General features: G+C 41.0%; 1 protein-coding gene across 4 annotated transcripts in view; it reads left to right on the top strand.

Annotated features, from left to right (window-relative positions):
• The window catches only part of VPS13A (vacuolar protein sorting 13 homolog A), a 332,822-nt gene that overhangs the window by 145,473 nt on the left and 164,495 nt on the right, over positions 1-22,854 (top strand). For all 4 annotated transcript variants that reach the window (XM_030566144.1, XM_030566145.1, XM_030566146.1 and 1 more), the window contains exons 30-39: positions 63-179; positions 266-369; positions 863-1,030; positions 1,739-2,043; positions 3,923-4,070; positions 5,140-5,290; positions 6,164-6,288; positions 9,948-10,117; positions 11,890-12,110; positions 12,479-12,711. In XM_030566144.1, the coding sequence (XP_030422004.1) occupies positions 63-179; positions 266-369; positions 863-1,030; positions 1,739-2,043; positions 3,923-4,070; positions 5,140-5,290; positions 6,164-6,288; positions 9,948-10,117; positions 11,890-12,110; positions 12,479-12,711 (1,742 nt within the window). The remainder of the gene's footprint in view (positions 1-62; positions 180-265; positions 370-862; positions 1,031-1,738; positions 2,044-3,922; positions 4,071-5,139; positions 5,291-6,163; positions 6,289-9,947; positions 10,118-11,889; positions 12,111-12,478; positions 12,712-22,854) is intronic.

Here is a 22,854-nt window from a genome sequence, read left to right as displayed (position 1 = left end):
AAGATCTAGGAATTAGCATAATACAAACAATAATATTAGTGTTGGTTTCAATTCTCTCACAGCGTCAAAAAAATCCAAGTATGAGGATGTCATAGACCTTCATGTCTGTGCAGATTTATCCTGTTTGCGGGTTTTTATTAGAGAACAAAAACGCAGAATATCTGAAATTCACATAGAAGGTAAGAGTGAAAGTTTGAACATGTAGTTACAAAATACTAACAGATATCAGTTAATTATTTTACGTGGCATTTTGGGTATTTTTAAGGTCTTGATTGCCAAGTGATCGTGAGGAAAGCAGCAACTGAAGTGTTTGCAAAATTAAAGAACATAATTATTACGGATTCTGATGAGATGGCATGGTATAAAAAGGTATGAATTCTCATATATGTCATTGATTTCTGCTGCCTGGTGGACAGACACTAATTAGGCTTAATTATTGGAGTCTACCATCTAACAGTATTTTCTCTATTGCTGTGTGTGGGTCCTGGAATCATTGTTTCCACTAAGAGATATGTGTCTGATTGTCCAGAAACCTAAACATCAGTCCCCCTACAACTCCGTGACTGCTGTATTTAAAAAAATAGCTTTCTTTGACTTATACACTAAACTGTCCTTTATGGCTTCTTACTATACTGATTTCAGTGAGCTGATTTACACCTGCTGAGATTATAGTCCAAAACTTAAAATTCTCCCACGGATTTTCAAACTCATTATTTGTAAAATTCTGTAAGATTCATAGATAAAAGGCAGCCTAGAAGTATGAAGTTTTACTTATTTTTGTAATAGACTGTAGTGAAATTATTTTAATAGTGAACTTTTTCCATGTTAGGTTTGATTTAATTACCCTTTTCTCTGTTTTAAGGCTCTTTATATCACAGGAAAAGAAGTCTTCAGTTTTAAAATGGTGTCGTACGTGGATGCTACAGATGGTGCTGCCTATACAAATATGAATATTGTGGACAGCCAGGTTTATTTAACTGTTGGCTGCATTCAAGTAGTTTTTGTCAACAAGTTTGTTTCAACTATTTTAGTAAGTCAGATCTTTGTCTTGCCTCCCCCTCTTCCCCCAGCTTCTTTTAGATATGTAGGTAGCTGTGTCCAACTAGAAGTGGAAGAGGCACATGCAAGATGATATATATTTATAAGAGCTCCCTTATTTTTATACAAGCTTCTGGTTATTATTGGGAAATTGAAAGAGTTTTCTTCCAAAATTACAAAATTCTAACTCCTCCACATTCGCATGCTGGAACTGAAAAGCTAAAACTACAGTGCTTCTATACATCTGCAATTATTATTATTCATTACTCTCTCACTTCTTTTTATGGTACATGAACAGATTTTAAACTCACACACACACTATGCTGTCACATGACATTGGAGTATAAAACAATCAGAATGAATGCCTCTTTCATACAATTTGCCAAAGCCAACGAGTATGCACAAACTTGGAGTAGGTTACATGTAATTCCTCAGAATCATGATGGAAGGGCTTTAGTGTTGGGACTACATCTTTACTATACAGTATGGAAATAATTGTACACATATTTCACTTCTAGTCAAATTATTTTATAAAAGAATCTCTATAGGCAAATTAGGTGGGTGTGTAATATTGCCAGCAATTAAGACACATAATATAGCATTTGGAATGGAATTTTAAAGGGTAATTAATTATTAATAAATGTAATATTCCCATGATTAATAACATCAGATGTATTGACAGTTTCTAATTATTTTCTAGGCTTTTATAAATAACTTCCAAGCTGCTAAGGAAGCTATTACTGAAGCAACTGTTCAAGCAGCAGAGAAAGCAGCTACAGGTGTAAAAGAATTGGCACAACGGAGTTCCCGAATGGCACTGGATATTAATATTAAAGCACCTGTAATCATAGTGCCACAGTCAGCAGACTCTACTAATGTCCTTGTTGCTGATTTCGGTCTAATTACCGTAAAGAATCAGTTCTCTGTTAAAACAAAGGCACAGTGTAGCCTTCCACCTGTTATTGACTCTATGACAGTGAAGCTGAGTGAACTAAAACTGTACAGGTAACTTAATATGTATGTGTGGTTTTTTTAAAGTCAATTTCATTCTCCTGAAATACCTCATATTGACAATTCCGCAAAGCAAAGTGCTTTTATCTAAAGAACAGGTTTATGCTTATCACTTAGATAGCATCATTAATGTACATGACACTCTACAAATAAATCACAACCAGAAATGTTTTTGAGAAAATAATTAAGGTGGTTGTTTAAGGAAAATATCCACCTACACCAGCAGTTCTCAGCAGCCACATGTGACCCAATTAACACACAGACATGTCCCAGCTCAACTGTGCGCTCAATGCTGGCCTGTGTAGCGGAGTCCAGGTTCCCGGCTGCCTGGTGCAGTGGGGTTGTCATAAACAGATAAGTAAGAGTTAATAGAACAGAAGTGCTTCATATCTCTTTGCCTGGAAAGGGTTAACAAGAACAGTGAACCTGGCTGTCACCTGACCAGAGGACCAATCAGGGGACAGGATACTTTCAAATCTTGAGGGAGGGAAGTTTTGTGTGTGCTGTTAGATTTTGGTTGTTCACTCTGGGGGCTCAGAGGGATCAGATGTGCAACCAGGTTTCTCTCCAGTCTCTCCAATACAGGCTCTTATAAGTTCAGACTAGTGAGTACTAGGTAGATAAAGCGAGTTAGGCTTATGGTTGTTTTCTTATTTTGCAAATGTGTATTTGGTTGGAAGAAGTTCAAATGTGTATTTGGCTGAAAGGAGTTCAAATTTGTATTTTTGCTGAAAGGATTTTAATTTGTACTTGAATACTTAGGCTGGGAGGGTATTCCCAGTGCCTAGAGCTAAAAAAACCTGTACCTATTCCATCTTAAATTAACAAGATCATTTTTACAGTTTTTCTCTCTTTAATTAAAAGTTTCTTGTTTAAGAACCTGATTGTTTTTTATTCTGATGAGACCCCAGGGAACTGGGTCTGGATTCACCAGGGAATTGGTGGGGAGAAAGGAGGGAAGAGGGAGAGAGAGGCTGATTTCTCTCTGTGCCAGGATTACTTTTCTCTCAGGAAGAGTCTGGGAGGGGGAAAGAGAAGGAAGGAGGAAGGTGAATTGTCCTCTCTGTTTTGTGACTCAAGGAGTTTGAATCACACAGTGATCTTCCAGGGTAACCCAGGGAGGGGAAGCCTGGGAGAGGCAACGGTGAGGGAAAGGGTTTACTTTCCTTGTGTTAAGATCCAGAGGGTCTGGGTCTTGGGGGTCCCCGGGCAAGGTTTTGTGGGGACCAGAGTGTACCAGGCACTGGAATTCCTGGTTGGTGGCAGCGCTACAGGTTCTAAGCTGGTAATTGAGCTTAGAGGAATTCATGCTGGTACCCCATCTTTTGGCTGCTAAGGTTCAGAGTGGGGAATTGTACCATGACGGGTGCAGGCTGCACCACTGCCCAGTGTGGCAGGGTTGGGGTCTGGTCAGGGCTGCTGGCTTGCCCCGCGGGGTTGGAGGTCCAAGGAAGCCATGAGATAGGCGTCCTGGACGTGTTGGGTCGCCCCCGCATGGCAAGGGTCCAAAGTGGGCAGCCCACCGGCCCCACGCAGCAGGAGTCGGGGTCTGGGCTGCCGCTACCCTGCCACTCAGCTCCTGCAGCCCAGGTAACACATGGGCCGCATATGCAGCCCACAATGATAAATAAGTTGAGAACCACTGACCTACACAAACCCTTCAATAGAAGGAAATATCCAGTTAGGGTATCCTTGTTTAGCATACCTTAATCCTCACACGGAATTCACTGCTTACAGGGACAGGTTCTATTCCTCTCTATATAGAAACTATTCAAAAGGGTAAGGCAAATGTAAAAATGTTTCATAGTTGTGTTTTTCAAATTATGAAGTGAAGGATGTTGAGTTATGAACATAATTTTATTTCTGTCCACAGAGCACATTTTGAGAGAGATTCATTACAAAGTGAAATACAGCTGTTGCAGCCACTAAATTTGGAAGTTATTGTTGAACGTAATTTAGCTGCTGCCTGGTATAGTGAAGTGCCTGATATTAAAATACTTGGACGACTTAAGCCTATGAATGTAAGTGTCCCGTACTGGCAATGACTCAAAAATATTTGTGGGAAGCTAATGAATTTTACTGACCACCAACTCAAAACTTCTTGACTTGGTTATAATTTTGTTTCAGAAAGCTATAGGTGGAGTGGATTTTCACTGATAAGGGCTGAAAAAGGAGGGGACCGGGGTGATAAGTGAGAGCTTACAATGGCTTTTTCTAGCACTGGACTAGGATTATGTGAAACGCAGGCAGACATTATTTCTCCTTCATTGTTGTAATAACGTAGCTCACTCCTGACCTGCAATATCCTTGATTTACCTGTGTGTTGGATATTTTGTACACCCTTTTAGGTATAGTTTGAAACAAATTCATGTATTCTTTTTCAGAACCTATTTGTGTAGGTTTGAACCTATGTTAATTAAAAATCAGGATCGAAAAAATGTGTATTTTCCACAGTGTACTGTCATTAAGACTATATGGGAAAGGTTTGTGTTCTATATTTGTACAAATACATTGGTTTGCCAGGCTTAGAAACGAGACTAATGACTTCATGTTGGAAAGTATTATGTGACCTGCCCCGTGTGACGACTTTCAACAAATATGATTCATGCTCTAAATGCATCTGCTAATAGGTGTATACTCACATACAGCAAAATAGTTCATACCCAATTACCTATGTTTTAATTAAAAGTTTGCATAGCTGAACTAAATAATATGTGAACCATTGCTGGTGTGCATATACAAGCTGAATTCTAGCCAAAGCTAATTTTAAGTACATAGAAGGCTTTATACAAATGTTGTTCATGGTTCTAGTCTTCTGAGCAAAGACAAATGTGCTAATTTGTGTTATTGGGATATAGCAGCATAAAAGTCATTACCAACTAATAAATAAATCTCCTACTTTGTTAGTAAATACTTTTCTTTTGAGAACAAATTTTGGAGAGGAGAATGTTTGAGAAATGACTGCAAGAAAGTGAGAAACTTTGCCTTTTAGTTGCCATATGTTTTTTTAAAAATGAGTGATACTGATATATTCAGTGTAAAATAAGGTTTGTTCTTCAAAGTTAGCCTTTTTTTTAAACTATTTTTAAGCTCATTCTCAGTCAGGAAGACTTAACCACTATATTGAGGACACTGAATGAAAATTTAGGGGACAGTTCTGGTGCTCCACCTCCTTTACCAAAACCTAAAGATACAAGTGACACCTGCAGCGATGCCCTCAGTACTTCCCAGCGTTCTGCAGGTATGAGCAACAATCTGGAAGCATTATATGCTATTATCAGGTTCACTCTTCCAGTGGATTTACAAGGATGTCTCCTTTAGCTGTGTTTAAATTGTATGTTTGTATACCATGGCCTTGTTTAAAGTTTTTTATCTGGATATATTAAGAATGAATTAAAATGGATGTAGGGTTAGAAAAAAGACAAATAACCTTCTGTGGTAGATCTTGTGACATTAGAGTGTTTTACTATAAAAGTTATATAGTGTCCAGTTGTATTGACATTTTAAGAATCTGCATAAGACATTCAATTATCGGTCAGGATCGGTACTGTTTATGGAGAGTACTTTGCTTTTTGGTATCAGTTATTTCCCTCTATTTATGATGATCTTTTCTTTCTATTACTACGTTAAAACTGTTTATCCCTCAGAATCTCAGTTTAGCAGGATCACTGTGCAATACAGTGTATGGACACGCAATAATAAAGTCATTCTCCAGGAAAACATATAGTCTAAATAAGTAGGACAGACAAAAGCACAAAGTAAAAAAGATAGGCCCTGTTAATTACCCTCATCTAGCACCCCTTCTTCCCCGCCCATATATGAGATTATATAAACCTCCTGATGCATGGCATGTAATCCTAAATAGTTTTAACAGGAATTAAAACGTGTGGTTTTTCCTTGTTGTGGAATTATGATAGTTAGAATGGTGTTTTTGTGTAATTTTTAGTTTAAAATAAGACTTTGTCATACAGAAGAATGGATTTAGTAATGTCAGATGATTTTTGGGGTGAAGTGAGGAGGATGTAGTCATACGAGGAGTGCTATGCATTAAGGAATGTGTAATTTTCTGTTTTGCTGTCAATTTTAATGCTAATGCGTCTTTCATTTTTAAAAGGAATAACTATGGTAACAACTGCTGTAGTGGAATTGCGTTCACCTGTTAAAGTTAAAACAACTCTAAAACTGGACTTTCTATTCGACTCTCTCACGTTGGTATTGTATAGTCCAAATTCTAAACAGGTAAACATAACTTCATGTTATCAAAGAAAAGAAATCTGTAACCTTACTGAAAATGCTGGCAGCTCTGAACAGGAATATGTTCTAAATTAGAGGATATTACATAGGAATAGCTCAAGGGCAGTAGTTACGAACTGTAGTCACAGATTTAGTATACGTGCCATGAGATTATCTTCAACCAGCTACATCACTTCACGATACTACAGAAAACAGAATAGGGAAACTCAGTAGCTCTGAATATTATTGTGTGATTTGACTCTCATTTTCCAGGAAATTTAACCTTGAATAAAACACAGTATGAAACTACAGATGGATTTGCTTTGTTTTTGATGATATTGTGGAGGTGGGTTGAAAATTGGGGTAATATGAAGCTAGTTTCAATCCTAATGTGTATTCAAAATCATCATACTTGTCATCTAATCTCCACTTAGAAGGTTTAAACTGGGTGTGTTTTCCTGGGAGTTTCTGCTTACATTTTGTCATGAGTTTAACTCTTGATAAGTTAACCAGTCCTGTCCCTATCCTTTTAGAACAGAGGTTCTCAAACTGTGGTCTGTGGACCACCGTGGTCTGCGAGCTCCATTCAGGTGGTCCACAGATAGCTCCCTCTAAGGTGTGCACCTGGGCTGCCGCATATGAGAGAATGAAGGGCCACCCACCTAATTAGTGGAGCTGTGGTTCCGCTAATTAGATGCCTGGACCCTGGAGAAGACTCACATGTAAGGTGAGGTGTTGGCCTTGGAGAGATTAGGTGGGAGGGGACAGTGAGGTGAGAAGAGGGATTGGGGGGAATTTAGGACATGCAAGGCTGCGGTTGCCAGAGAAAGAGGCAACTTTCCCCAGCTCCATGGCTGCTGCTGGCAGGGAGATACCTCCCCTTCTTCCCAGCCCCAACTTTGGAGCTGTTGCAGCGGGGGAGAGAGGGAGAGACCACCCCCCTCCTTCCCACCTTGGGGGCTGCCGCAGCAGGGGAGAGAGGGCACATCCATCGCATTAGAAAAGTAAGACTACTGATATTAAAATATGAGTTGTATGCTTTTATTTGTAGAAAAAAAAGTGTGTAATTATTAAGGATTTTTTATATAGCGGTTTTATTTAGAGTGCTTCACAATAGTTATCTAATGGTACACACAACATTTGGAAAGATCATTAAGTGGTCCGCTGAAACCCGCAGCAATTTTCAAGTGGTCTGCGAAGGTCCACGTGGAAAAAAAAGTTTGAGAACCGCTGTTTTATAACATAGTCATGTGCCTTAACCAACATCAGAGAAATTTGCATGTTAGTCTCTGTCATTAGACAATAGAGGCTCTGGTTTTACCAGGTTTCATACTTCAGAAACTTGGGTTAGCAATTTTGATTACTGTTGCAGACTATATCCTTCTAACAATACTTGGTTGCTACTGGGAACAGTACTAAACAGTAGCATAGGAGAATTATAGAAGATTAGGATTGGAAGAGACCTCAGGAGGTCATCTAGTCCAACCCTTTGCTCAAAGCAGGTCCAACACCAACTAAATCATCCCAGCCAGGGCTTTGTCAAGCGAGGCCTTAAAAACCTCTAAGGATGGAGATTGCACCACCTCACTAGGTAACCCATTCCAGTACTTCACCACCCTCATAGTGAAATAGTTTTTCCTAGTATCCAACCTAGACCTCCCCCACTGCAACTTGAGACCTTTGCTCCTTGTTCTGTCATCTGCCACCACTAAGAACATCCTCTTTGGAATACCCCTTCAGGTAGTTGAAGGTTGCTATCAAATCCCCCTCCCCCCACTCTTCTGCAGACTAAACAATCCCAGTTCCCTCAGCTTCTCCTTGTCAGTCATGTGCCCCATCCCCCTAGTCATTTTTGTTGCCTCCACTGGACTCTCTCCAAGTTCTCCACATCCTGTCTGTAGTGGGGTGCCCAAAACTGGATGTAGTACTCCAGATGTGGCCTCACCAGTGCTGAATAGAAGGGAGTAATCACTTCCCTCAATCTGCTGGCAATGCTGCTACTAAAACAGCCCAATATGCTGTTATCCTTCTTGGCAACAAGGGCACACTGCTGACTCTCATCCATCTTCTCATCCACTGTAATCCCCAGGTCCTTTTCTGCAGAACTGCTCCTTAGCCAGTCAGTCCCCAACCTATAGTGGTGCATGGGATTCTTCTGTCCTAAGTGCAGGACTCTGCACTTGTCCTTGTTGAACCTCATCAGATTTCTTTTGGCCCAATCCTCCAATTTGTCTAGGTCACTCTGGACCCTAACTGTACCCTCTAGTGTATCTACCTCTACCCCCAGCTTGGTGTCATTTGCAAACTTGCTGAGAGTGCAATCCATCCCATCATTCAGATTATTAATAAAGATGTTGAGCAAAACCGATCCCAAGACCTACCCCTTGATACCGGCTGCCAATTAGACATTGAGCTGTTGATCACTACCCATTGAGCCTGACAATCTAGCAAGCTTTCTGTCCACCTTATAGTCCATTCATCCAATCCATACTCTTTTAACTTGCTGGTAAGAATACTGTGGGAGACCATATCAAAAGCTTTGCTAAAGTCAGTATATATCATGTCCACCACTTTCCCCATATCCACAGAGCCACTTGTCTCATCATAGAAGGCAATCAGGTTGGTCAGGCAAGACTTGCTCCAGTGGGAGTCCCCAGTGGGATGAGAGCTGGAAAACCTGGTTCCTACATCTTTCTCCATGCAGTCCATGGTGTTGTTTGGAAAGGCAAAGTGACTGGATTGCGCTGCACTCCAGCTATGTCCAATGTGTGGTCTATAGAAGACTGTTTCCAGCTGGTGCAAATTAGAGCAGCCTCTAACCCTCAGCTGCTCTATTCTGAGCTTAGCCAGAGGATCAAGGAGCTTTATCTAGTTGTTGATTCTCAGACCACAGCTACACTACGGGATAGCTGTAGCACCATAGCTATGAGATCATAACCCCAGGGGGTAGGCATGGTCTGCGCAATAGAAGTGATTTTTCCTTTGCTGTAGGAACACCACCTTCCTGAGTAGCTTAGCTGTGTAGATGGAAGCATTCTTCCATTGACTTAGCTATGTCTACTTTGGGAGTTGGGTCAGCATAGCTATGGTCAGGGATGTGAATTTTTCACAACTCTGAGTGCCACAGCTATGTTGACCTAAATTGTAAGTGTAGGCCAGGCCTCAGCTTCTCCTCTCCTTCCTACCCTCTTGGTGGCTGTGTGGAAATGAAAAGGTAAAAGTTTTATTTAAAAAAAATGTACTCTAGGCAAAATTAATAAAATGAGTTTAAATTTGTTTTAAGTTTTAAAATAATAAGAAGCTTTCAGTAACTGATTACTTGAAACCTAGTCAAAGTGATGCTTTAAAAAAATCTGCTTTTTTGTGTAAATTGGCATGCCCTTCTGTCAGCGGTGCACATCAGTGGCACCTGCTTGTTGTAATATACTAATGGTAATACCTAGCCTTTGTGGAGCTATCTCTGTATATCTAATTGATTTAATGGTAGTACAGTGTTTTGATTTAACAATACATTTCCTTTTTTAATCTTACGTTTAATATGATTATAATTAAAACTTTTGCTAGTCAGATTGAGTCAAACCATGCTTCAAGTATAATAATTGTGAACAAATCTAGAAAAATGCTTTCTCTTCTTTATTTTAAGTTATGTTTCCTTTTTAAAACAGGTTTCTGCTTTGGATCAGAGAGATGATCTTTTGAAACTTGCAGAGTTTAAATTGGTCTTGATATCAGCTGCTATCAAAATGTTATCAGATGGTTCAATGAATGCTTCAGTCAAGTTAGCAAACTGCACATTAGATGATAAACGACTGACAGTCCAGAAGACAACTCCAAGGTGTTAATTTTGCGTAAAAGATTAAATTGTTGTTCTTCAGTGGTTGTTGGCTAGTCCTAGGGCTGCTAAAACTACCTACAAGTTGCTATTTGAGTTTAAATTACCTGTCTTACAAATACAGTTTGAAAGTAACTAAAATTTGTGTGTATGCACAGATTGGGTTATATATTCTGCATGCTACTTGCTCTTTCTTACAGATATTACTTGGGGCCTATTGATATTGGTGGGATAATACTAATAGTATTCAAGTTGGAAAAACTGTCGTCTTTTACAAGACAATAGATAAGATATATGGAGAGAATTGTGCCTATATATGTCAGTAGGAATTTTTTTTTTAGTGCAGCAATAAACTATATATCACTTAAGTGAACATTAAAATGCAGCTGAAAGAGGACATACTCAGTAATTTGTTTTCAGGTTTCATCATGGTTTCTCTGGTGTCTTGATTATTATATTTTTAGATACTATTAAAAGGTTTTGAAACATGAAACACTTCATTTAAAATTGTCACAATGAAACCCCTTAAGACTTGTACGTTAGCACAGTTTTAATATTGGTCATTAGCACAGTTTTAATATTTCAAGTGTAACCTTGATGTGTGAGTGTTTACCTTTTCAAGTAATTGGTCTGTTAGGAATCCATCCCTATAGCATGAATACTGTGCCTAACGTTGGATGAAGGTGTGTTAGTGAACAGTAACACATACTATTATGGTTTTGTTAGTTGGTAGCATATGTAACATTAGTGTCAGTTTAGTTTACAACCTACACAATCTTATGTAATACATAACATAGAACTTTGTTTGAATACTATTAGATTTTATAAACTATTCATATTTACAAAATATATAGTATTAAAGTCATGGCAGAACATGGGAACATTGAACTCTGTCATATTCTGAATGCTATATTAACAAATTCACAAAGCCACTGTTCTGGAGTTAAGGCTGTTGCAGTGGCCATCATGGATATCTATGTTCTTTAGCCTCTAGCAACAAGGAGGCTGAGTTAACTATTCTGTTTATTTCATGTTTCACCTCTGTAACTTCCTTCTATTTTTTCTGAATGGTAAAGTGAGGTCGTACTCGGAAAGCTGCAAATGGTACCTGGTGCTCAATATTGTATTTTTGTTATAAATTGAGAACCATTAGGCTATAAGTATAAAGTCGAATTTTTCTATCTGCTGTTCCTGCAGAGCAGAGTTTTCCTTTTCATGCATCATCAGCATTAATAAAGATCATTTGGAACAAATTTTACTCTTTTACACCTGTGCAGCACCAATATCTTCAAAATATCCCCACAATGACAGCTGTGTGTATCCATTGCTACTTATGGATTTGAACAGATATAACTAATTAGAACTTAGATAGTTCTGCTAATGAATCAGAAAGAATGGACTCCAGCACACTTAGTTTGTTGCCTTTTCATTGTCAATAAGAATACAGCAGTAAAAACTTAGTCACCAAAGCTAGTATTTGTGATTAACTATCCAAGAAGAGCAGATCTGCTGAGTAAGAAAGTGCACTTTCTTAAAGTTGCTTTTTAGAGTTGTGTGTTATTTTAACATCATTTTTTGGTTAATGCATATATTGGTGGGTTTTCTAATTTTTTTAAGAAGTGGTCCTTTAAAAAAAAAAAAAAAGGAACTTCTGCTAATGTCATATTCTAGACAGAATGAGAACTCTCCTTGAGTATGAGAATGAATTGTTCATATTAGAGGCCTGGTCTGCTTTTGAAAGTGTCTTATTGTACACTGTCTTAATTGTCTTTCAGAATGGTAGAAATAAAACATGGATCTGAAAAGAAGGACATGGTGGATATAAGCTACAAGCAGGGGAGAGATGGCACTGTCCTGGATGCAGTTGTTCAAGACATATATCTCTGTGCAAGCATGGAATTTCTACTTACTGTTGCAGATATATTCTTAAAGGCTAATGCAGAAAGTGCTGCTGCACAGAGAAATATCAAGCAAACTTTAGCTGTAAAGGAGCAAGGTTGGTAACCTTTTATTATACAATAATATTAAGTTTAGGCTGCTTCCAGGTTTGGCTCCCATGTCTTAAAAAGTCTCCCTTCTTCACTGTGTCAAACAATCTCAGTCTTACCATTCAGTTCCAGTCTAACAACTTATTTTTCTGCTAGTCTTCCATGGTTGAGTATTCTCTTGTGTATGATTCCAGACACATGCCAACTACCATCAGTGGATATGTTTTTTCTTTATCTCTGTGTTAGTTGAAATAGACTTTTTACTCAACAACAAATGGAAATACAGTATATATGTAAACATAAATATCAGTATAGTTATAGTAATTTCTTGGTGTGTTCAAACAATAGGTTTAACTTAATTGATTTTTTTTTCCAGCACCTATGCAACCGATATCTTCAATGGAAATGAACATTATTGTTAAAAATCCAGAGATCGTGTTTGTGGCTGATTTAACAAGAAGTGATGCTCCTGCATTGGTGGTTACAACACAGTGTGAGATCTTTATTAAGAACAGCCCTCAAATGTATAAAATGACAGCTGCTGTTAAAGATATACAAATGAAAGCCTGCCCCTTTCTTGCAGAAAAGAGAAAAGGGAACATCACTACAGTGAGTCTTCCTTTTAAATATAATCTGAGTATCTGCAAATTACAATATAATTGATGTTGTAAATCCTTTTCTTTGACTAATATATATAAAATAACTAATCTGAGTTTGTAGATTTAATGTTTAAAATGTTGGTGAAAAATTATTCTTGAGCGAATAGCCATCTGGCAGTCTTGGGCTATGCTACAGCATTTTATACTGTTAGTATGTTTGTTTTCTCTGAGTTAGTGGAGAGATCACAAACCTTCTGGGTTAGTTTTAAATGTTTTTCAGAAGTACAGCTGCTAGTGTTTACTGTTAAGCTTCTTTTTTTGAGAGTGGCTGTCCTTTGTTCTTCTACAGCGTTAGTGATTGTATGATTCCAATTTGTGGCTTTTTCATAACTAAAAATGGTGAGTCTAAGGGAAGAAAATCTTATAGTTCCCATATAATTTAAGCATATAGATAACAGGTTTCTGGGAATGCACTATTAACAGTGTCTCAGCTTTCAATGCTTTTTGATTAATTTAGAACATTTTTGGTGTGTGAATTTTTCTGAGACACAGCGTGAGGAAAAGGGAAGTCATTCATATCTTCTTTGTGTTAAGATTCACAGATGTTTTACAATGGCACTTCGGCCTGCTTGCAGCTTGGAGACAGAACCAGGCCTGTCAGTGATTGGGAACAGGGGAATGTTCTCCCCCTGAAGATCTGTTCATTTTTTTTCTTCTTCTGCAGAAGTTAGTGGCTCAGCCAGCCCTCCTAACTGCAGAGCTTTTCTGAAGGAAATTCCAAATTTTGTATCAAATGTTTAAATTAATATTTAGGCTTAATAATGTATGTCTAATTCCCAGGCAAGTGGCATGCTGCATTTGCCTTTTGGGGAGGTATTTGCATTGGTTCCACTCCCTCTTCGAGGTATTTGCAGTAGCTGGTACCTTTTCAGGTTTCTGGGAGTGAGCTAGGACAAGAAAAGCCAGAGACAAAAGGAGAGGCCTGTGTCCATGCCGAAGTCCCTGTGGCCCACATAATCAGTGATGCCTCCAACTGAGGAGCTCAGCTGCCACCTCCACTTCCCCACAGGTCCCAGACTGAGAGCACTGGATACAGCATGGACGCTGCCAGCTCCAGAGAGTGTCGTAAGAAGCCTTCAGGCCCAGCTTCCTTTTCCTACTGCCATCTCTATAATAGCCTCCTCAAGAATCCCTACTTTTATCCTGGACTGAGACCTTCAGGAGAAACACAGACCTGTCTGGTCCATATACATCCCATGCAGTAGAGAGGGGTATTGCTTCTTGGGAACCCATCTTTGAGCCTCAGGCTTGTACCGCTCTTGAGAGAGTCAAAAGGGGCCCGTATGTGGGAGCAGAAACAAATAAACCCAACTTCCTTCAGTATGTCTACATTGCAAAATAAAACCTATAGCAGCAAGTCTGGTCTCATGTCTATAGACTCTAGTTTGCTGGGCTCGTGCTGTGGCACTAAAAATGGAATTATAGATTCTTCTTCGAGTGATTGCTCATATCCATTCCAGTTAGGTGTACGCGCCGCGCGTGCACATTCGTCGGAAAACTTTTACCCTAGCAACTCAGTGGGCCGGCAGGTCGCCCCCTAGAGTGGCGCCACCATGGCGCTCCATATATACTCCTGCCGGCCCACCCGCTCCTCAGCAACACATCTCGAAGAACAACAGTTACAAAGGTGAGTAACCGTCTTTTCCCATTTAGGCTGGATCTATGGATCTGAATCCTGGCAGGGGGGGTGGGTCTCACAGCCTGAGCTCCACCTCTAGCTGAAACATCTACAAATTTATTTTAGCACCATGACATGAGTCTGAGTCTGTAGACCTGGGGTCTAAGTCTCACAGCTGCATTTGTGTGTGTGTGCGCTCTTTAGACATATCTTTTGAGAACAAGGGAAATAACTAGCCATTTGAAATATTTTGGCGCTTCCCATGGCTATATAAAGGCTGTGCTACCCCTGAACTGCTTCATTTCCACCTGCATCTTGAGTCAGGGCATTCAGTATGGTGTCTCATTTCACGTTCTTTATCACAGTGTTTGTGCTTTTTTTCCCTGTAAATAGATAAGTTTAGTAATACCTTAGGGTTTAGTTTAGATTACTGTAGTTAGTAATATTTTAGCCCAAGCAGATGCTTTTTCTGGGTTTTAAACATTTAACCAACATGTGAGGTTGCTATCCCTACTTGGGACCCCCCACATCTGAAGTTTATTATGCCTTGGAGAAGGGCGTATTAAGGAAGGGTGCTCCATCTGTAAGTTGTTTAAGAGAAGGTGACGAGGAACTTACATTTGAAGACACACCTTATGGAGAAGGGGCCTGCTTAGGGACCACCAGAAATTCAGGCCTTCCAGAGAGTGCCTGAGCCAATACAGATGGTAACTTCATATTCACATTCCACTTCACAGAAGGAAGAGGGATCGTTTCCCTTCCCACAGAATAGACTGGGGCTTCTCCAGAGTTTAAAGAGATTCCTCCTCCTTGTTTAACAGGAGTGCAGTCTGGCACTGAGAGTCTTCCAGTATGTGGTATAGAACTAGTCTTCCCTGCTATCTAGTACAGATGCCTCATCAATGAGACTTTGGTATTGCCCCAGGGATTTCTGTTTCATCTGGTACCAGCAACAGTGGTCTCCAAATCATTGATGAATCAGGTATTAATATATTTGTTGTGGCGTGTCAGGAACAGACAGGCATTTACTCAAGGACACTAGACAATGGTGGCTTTGTCTTCTGTATCCTTGGCACCTCTTGGCTTGATTGCTGACTTGTCCATGCCACCTCAGACCCAGGGCCCTGGGGTACAGTCAACTTCCTGATTGGTGCTGAAGGACTGCCAGCGCAAATGCTGTCTTTGGTACCAACAACAATTCCAACAGAGTCTACATCTTCAGTTCTAATGCCTGCTTTGGTACCGAGTATGAGTATGATGCCTTTTCTGGTATTCAAAGTGTCTTCAACTGTACCATCATCAGACCTGATGAGGCCAGCATGTTGGACTGTGGATGGTGCAGATTGTTGATTGTCTTCACCTGAAGTGGCTCCTCCATTACCGCCAGACTACTTGGAAGGGTCTACAGGTTCAAGTGTGGAAATATCTCCTTCACCTTCATGGTACTGTTCTTGGAAATTGTCAGGACCCCGGGTATCAGTGTCAGTGATGGGATCATTGCAGTTCCTTTAATAGGGATGAAGCTTCCTGGCCTAGCTCCTACTGGCCACCAATGCTATGCCTCTGTGCAGAGCAGCCTCTTTGAAATCCTCATTCTAGGGCTAGATTAACTGTTCCTTCGGTGGTCTTTCTGCCTAGGTCACCTATGCTATAGCCACAAGTCAAGAGGGTTCCCTCTAACCAGGTACAACTTAATCTTTTGGTACAGTCAAATGTATTACCAGAAGAGAGTCCAGTAGTTCTGCTTCCCTCTTCTTCCTCTTCATCAGACGATCCTATACTGCCTATGTTCTCTTCTACAGTACCAGAGGATTTAAAATCATATCAGGACCTTTTGAGACAAACAGCATTGTCATTGGGTATTCAGGCTGGGTGTGTTCAGGAGGACACCCCTAGGTTAGTGATGTTCTTCAGTTCTCAGTTCCTGGGAGACTTGCTTTCCCTCAGTGAAGCAATATTGGAGCCTGAAAAATCTGCGTGCAATACACCTTGCATCTATAACACCCAGAGCTAAACATAGCAACAAGAGTTATGTTTCCATGCAAGGTTTTGGGTGTCTTTTCTCGCGTCACCTCATAGTACATAAGAACATACAAATGGCCGTAGTGGGTCATACCAAAGGTCCATCTAGTCCAGTATCCTGTCTTTTAAAAGTGGCCAGTGCCAGGTGCCTCAGAGGAAATGAACAGAACAGGTAATCATCAAGTTCCCTGAGTCTGCCTGCAGCAAATGAGACCAGCAGATCATAAAGGACTTACTGTTTGTCATTTTTTGTTTTCTGAGAAAACTGACAAGACTTTACATGTTTTAAGGACTTCCGAGCTACTGTATAGTCATTGAGGTTTACACTGAGGCCACAGAGTGTCACTTTGAAGGTCACAACAACACCAGCAATGTAGCACTCAGTAATATATTTGCCCTCATCCTATCCTGCTAGGCAGCAAGACTTTCCCAGAAGAGGACATAAATCACAGAAAAGTTCATCTTCTGGGTCTAGTTTTAGTCAACACATACTTTTATAATGAGAGCAGTGTACCAGTTGTGAATGTTTCAGCCTTGGCTCCTCAGTTTGGGAACAGGCTGTCTTAATTTTACAGTGCTTGGGAAAGCAATAACTACAGACAGACGGGTGCTGAGCACTGTGGGATCGGGTTATGCAATATTTCTGTCTGTCCTCCCCAACCCAAGCCTTTTCAGGGACCCTTCTCACGAGCTGCTGCTTCTTCAGCACTTCCAGGCTTTGTGTGCTCTGGGAGCTATGCAGGAGGTTCTTCCTTTTCTTCAGGGAAAGGAATTCTACTCTGATACTTCCTGATCCCCATGTGCAAGGAAGGGTGAGACCTATCTTCGATCTCCCTGATTTCAATAAATACATCAAGTATTTGAGATTCCACATGGTTACCCTGGCTTACTATTCTTCCTGCATTGAATCACAATGTCTGATTTGTTGCTCTCAGTCTTCAGGATGCCTAGTTCCCTGTGCCAATTTTCCCAGGCCACAGAAAGTTGCTGAGATTCATTGTTGCCTGCCAACACCATCAGTACATGGTTCTCCCATTTGTCCCATCACCAGCCCCAGGCATATTTACCAAATGCATGATGGTGGTAACTGCTTATCTCAGAATGAGGGGAATTCATGTCTTCTCATACCTAAAGTATGGCTAGTGAGAGGTAGATCTGAGGGCCAAATCCTCAGTTGTGTCCAGTTCGATCGACTGTGGTTGATTTTGAACAAAGCAGTGTCCTGTTGACTACAACTCAAAATATCAAGCTCATTGGAGCCTTACTACGCTTCATGAATTTGAGGCCAGGGAATTTATTGCATTTGTCTGGATCTGCAATCTCATCCTTTGACCACGTACCTTGACCATGTGTACCTGAAGTTACTAGCATGTATGGCCTCATGCACTTACATGGTTCAGCATGTGAGATTGCGTCTTCATCCTTTTCAGTCATGACTGAAGCTGGTCTATCACCTAAGCTGCCAGTCATTGGACAGGCTTGTCTGAATGCCTCTAGAGATATTGTATTCTCTTCAGGGGTAAGCAAAATGGAACAATGTTGCCAGGGTGTTCCCTTTGCGTGTCCTCTGCCAACTAGAAATGTAATCACTGTTGCCTCCATAATAGGTTGGGGAGCACATTTAGGAACATTAAAGGTTTAGGGTTTGTGCTTGGAATGGGAATAATTGTTCTGTATCAATATCTGACTTTTACAGTGCATGGGACTGTGCCTTCTGGGATCTGATCAAGAGAGCAATGGTTCACATACTCACCAAGGATACCACCATAGTATATTATGTGAACAAACAAGGAGCTTTGTCAGGAAACAAAGTTTTGGGACTTCTATGTCAAGGAAGACATAATACCCACAGTGGCACACTTTCCAACTCTCAAAACCAGTTCATAGACTCATGGACTTTAAGGTCAGAAGGGACCATTATGATCATCTAGTCTGACCTCCTGCACAACGTAGGCCACACAATCTCACCCATCCACTCCTGTAGCAAACCCTTAGCCTATGTCTGAGTTATTGAAGTCCTCAAATTGTAGTTTGAAGACCTCAAGCTGCAGAGAATCCTCCAGCAAGTGATCTGTGCCCCATGCTGCAGAGGAAGGCGAAAAACCTCCAGGGCCTCTGCTAATCTGCCCTGGAGGAAAATTCCTTCCCGACTCCAAATATGGCGATCAGTTAAACCCTGAGCATGTGGGCAAGACTCACCAGCCAGCACCCAGGAAAGAATTCTCTCTAGTCACTCAGATCCCACCCCATCTAACATCCCATCACAGACCACTGGGCATACTTGCCTGCTGCTGATCAAATATCAATTGCCAAATGAATTGGCAGAATTAGGCTATCCCATGATACCATCCCCTCTATAAACTTATTAAGCTTAGTCTTAAAGCCAGATATGTCTTTTGCCCCCACTTCTCCCCTTGGAAGGCTGTTCCAGAACTTCAGTCCTCTAATGGTTAGAAACCTTCATCTAATTTTGCTATTGGTTTTAATTCCCTTTGCAAGGTCCAACTCTACCTGGCTTTTGGCCTTTCTCACTTTATCCCTACATGTTCTGACTTCAATAAGGTAGCTTTCCTTGCTAATTCCTCCTATCTTCCACTCTTTGTAGGCTTTCTGCTTTTTCTTAATCACCTCTCTAAGATGCTTGCTCATCCAGCTTGGGCTACAATTCCTGCCTATGAGTTTTTTCCCCTTTCTTGGGATGCAGGCTTCTGATAGTTTCTGCAACTTTGACTTGAAGTTATTCCAGGCCTCCTCCACCTTTAGATCCACAAGTTCTTCAGTCCAATCTACTTCCCTAACTAATTTCCTTAATTCTTTAAAGTTAGCCCTTTTGAAATAAAAAATCCTAGTCCCAGGTCTATTTTTGTTTATCCTTCCATCTAGTTTGAACTGAATTAGCTCATGATTGCTCGAACCAAGGTTGTCCCCTACAACGATTTCTTCTATGAGATCCTAACTACTCACCAAAACCAGATCTAAAATGGCATCCCCTCTTGTTGGTTCTTCAACTACTTGGTGAAGAAATCCATCAGCTATCACATCCAGAAAAATCTGAGCCCTATTATTACCACTAGCACTTGTCCTCCAGTCTATATCTGGGAAGTTAAAGTCTCCCATAATCACACAATTCCCATTAGTGTTTACTTCATTAAAAACATTAAAGAGGTCTCTATCCATATCCAAATCAGATCCTGGCTGTCTGTAGTACACCCCAAGCACTATCTCAGGGGAGGCTCTAGTAGCTTTCTTTCCCAAAGTGATTTTTGCCCAGACAGACTCTGTCTTATCTATTTCATCACTTCTTATTTCTTTACAGTTAACCTCATCATTGATATACAATGCTACTCCACCACCTTTGCCTTTATTTCTGTCTTTCCTAAACACCACATAACCTTCAATACCTGTACTCCAGTCATGACTACTATTCCACCATGTTTCTGTTATCCCTATAATATCTGGTTTCACTTCCTGCACCACTAGCTCTAGTTCCTCCATTTTGTTCCCTAGGCTCCTCGCATTAGTGTACAGACATCTTAATTTTTGCCGTTTGGCTTCATTGACATTCTTTACCTGGTTAGGCAGAGAGATTCTACCACCAGTATTACCAGTTAGACTGGTATCAACACTACTGTTCCTCCTTATGTCCATTCTTCTGCCCACGGTTGTATCATCTCTTACTTGGACATCTCCCAACCATCTTCCCCAAATTCCTAGTTTAAAACTCTCAGTCAGTTGTGCCAGCCTCCTCCTAGAAGTCTATTTCCCTCCTTACTCAGGTGAAGTCCATCCCGAGATAACAGTCCTCTGTCCATAAATGCTTCCCAGTGGCCGTACATCCCAAAGCCCTCTTTATAGCACCACTGCCTGAGCCATCTGTTGATCGCCATAATCTTGTTAACATTCTCTAGGAACAGACAGAATCCCACCGAAGATCACCTTAGCCTCAATTTCCTTAAGCGCCTTCCCCAGTCTGGCATAGTCTCCCTTGATATGTTCCAGCAATAATCTAGACATATCGTTCGTTCCCACGTGAAGGACAATCAGCGAATTCTTTCCCGCTCCCGTTAGAATCCTTTTCAGCCTCAGGTCCTCATCCCGTGTCTTACCACCTGGCAGACAGCACACCCTTCTGTTCTCTGGATCAGCTCTAGTTACAGGCCTGTCTATCCTTCTCAGTAAGGAGTCCCCAATCACGTAGACCTGCCTTTTCCTGGTGACAATGTGGTTCTCCAGTCTATCCCCTGCTCCCACGGGCTGCAGGTCCTCTCGATTTCTATTGTCCCTTGCAGTCCTCCACAACCCATCCCGTATCCTCCTGGGGTTCATACTTGGTGTTGTCTCCATTGACTCTTCCCCTCTTCCTATAGGACTAGCCGCTCCTTCTCTTCTTCCTTGCCGTCTCACCTTCAGCGACCACCTGCTGTGCCCCTTCTTCATTTTCCAACTCTGAAAACCTGTTCCTGAGCTCTAGTCCTCCTTCACTTGTCTTTTCCTCTGCCTGGTTCTCTTAGTCACATGCTTCCACCGACCACTTTCCTCACCCAGCAGTCTCTCCTCAGAATTCTTTGGTCTTGCTTCCATCTGCAAGTCTGAGCTTATCTCTTCAGCCGCCTCATATCTTTGCTCCATCATCTGCTCGAACTGTCTTCTAAACTGTACCAGAGTTTCCACCTGCATCTCCAGTCCTCGGATCTTTTCTTCCATCAGATCTATCAGGCAGCACTTCATGGAGAAAAAACTCTTTTCTGGTACCCACCCCAGAATCATATACATGCCGCAGCTTCCACATCCAGTCATCCTCATTGTGTCTTTCACTGCTGCCTCTGTGTCAGTCATAGCCTTCCCACCTAAAACCTGTTAGTCCAGAAAACAAAAAACAAAACAAACCCCCAACAGGCACCAGAACAGCGGCAGACCACAACCCACTCCCTTCACTAGCCTGTTAGTTCCTCTGCCTAGGTCTCTAAGTCTCTCCTGCAAACTCCCCCTGTAACTCACCTATTTACTGCTCTGTTTGCTGGCTGCTGTGCTGTGCTGTCATCTCAGCAGGACTTTCTCTGACAACCACGAGTGGTCTCTAAACAGCTGTGGGGTAAAGTCCACGTTCAGGGAATCGAGCATTCCTTAGGTTGACCTTTTTTCAGCAAAGCATAACTAGTGCTGTCGGTTTTGTTCCCGAGCAGGACTTAGTTTAGGGTCTCTAGCTGATGCCTTCCATCTGAACTGGGGAACAGACCTGATGGATGCCTTTCCTCCATCCCTCTTGCTTCTCAGGTTATCCTCAAATTTGAAGTTGGACCATGCCAGACTGATATTTATTGTACCAGGTTGGCCAAGATGATATTGGTTCTCTGACCTTCTCAGTCTGTCTGTTTGATGTCCCAGATCTTACTCTCCTTCCTCACCTGCTGACTTAATAGTAGAAAAGCATCTACTAGATCTACTTATTTGGCTAAATGGAAACATTTTTCAGTTTGGTCAATATCAAAGGGAGTCTCAGTTGTTTCTTCATCCAATCCAAGAAAAATCAGTTTTCTTAAACTCCATGTTAGTGAGATTTCTAAAAGGTATTATCCACCTCTTTCCACCTGTGAAGGAAATTATCCTGTTGTGGGACCTAAATACTGTGCTGGCTGCCCTCATGGGTCCTCCATTTGATCTCATGGCAACCTGCTCATTGTTCCTCTATTCCCAACAAACAGCTTTTCTTACGGCTATAATATCCGCAAGAAGTGTCAGCAAATTACAAGCCATAATGGCAGAATTTCCATTTATTCAGTTATTCAAAGATAAAGTGTCCTTAAGACTATATTCAAAGATTTTGTCCAAGGTGGTTTCACAGTTTCACCTTAATCAAGTTATTTACTTGCCTTTATTGTTTCCTAAGCTGCACTGAAATGCGGGTGATCAGCATATCCATACATTAGATCTGATGCGGTGCTTGACATTCTATCTTGAAAGGACTAAACCATTTCATTCATCACCTTGACTTCTTGTCCACTGTGCAGATCAGATGAAAGATGAGCTGCTTTCTGCACAGATTATTTCCAGGTAGAGAACGTCCTGTATTACTACAGTGTATGGAGTAGCTCAGACTATGCCCTGGCGGACATTATAGGTTCATTCAACAAGAGTCCAAGGGACATTGATCATATTTGTCAACAATGTTTCAGTGTTAGATATTTGCAGAGCTGCTGCATGGTCTTCACTGCATACTTTAACTAAAGATTATGCTATTACTACAGCGTATAGGTCACATTCAAACTTTGGGGAGTCAGTTATGCAGGCATTGTTTACGTAGACTCTGAACCTTACTGCCTGCTGGATCTGCTTATGAGTCACCTGAGTGGAATACACATCTTCAACCATGAAAAGAAGAAAAAAATTACTTACCTGTATTTTCACTTTTGTTCTTCAAGATGTGGGTGCAGACGTGTCCTCCATGACTCGCCC

Source organism: Gopherus evgoodei, chromosome 6 (assembly GCF_007399415.2).
Source record: "Gopherus evgoodei ecotype Sinaloan lineage chromosome 6, rGopEvg1_v1.p, whole genome shotgun sequence".
Lineage (NCBI taxonomy): Eukaryota > Metazoa > Chordata > Testudines > Testudinidae > Gopherus > Gopherus evgoodei.
This window is presented reverse-complemented; position numbering and strand designations above follow the sequence as displayed.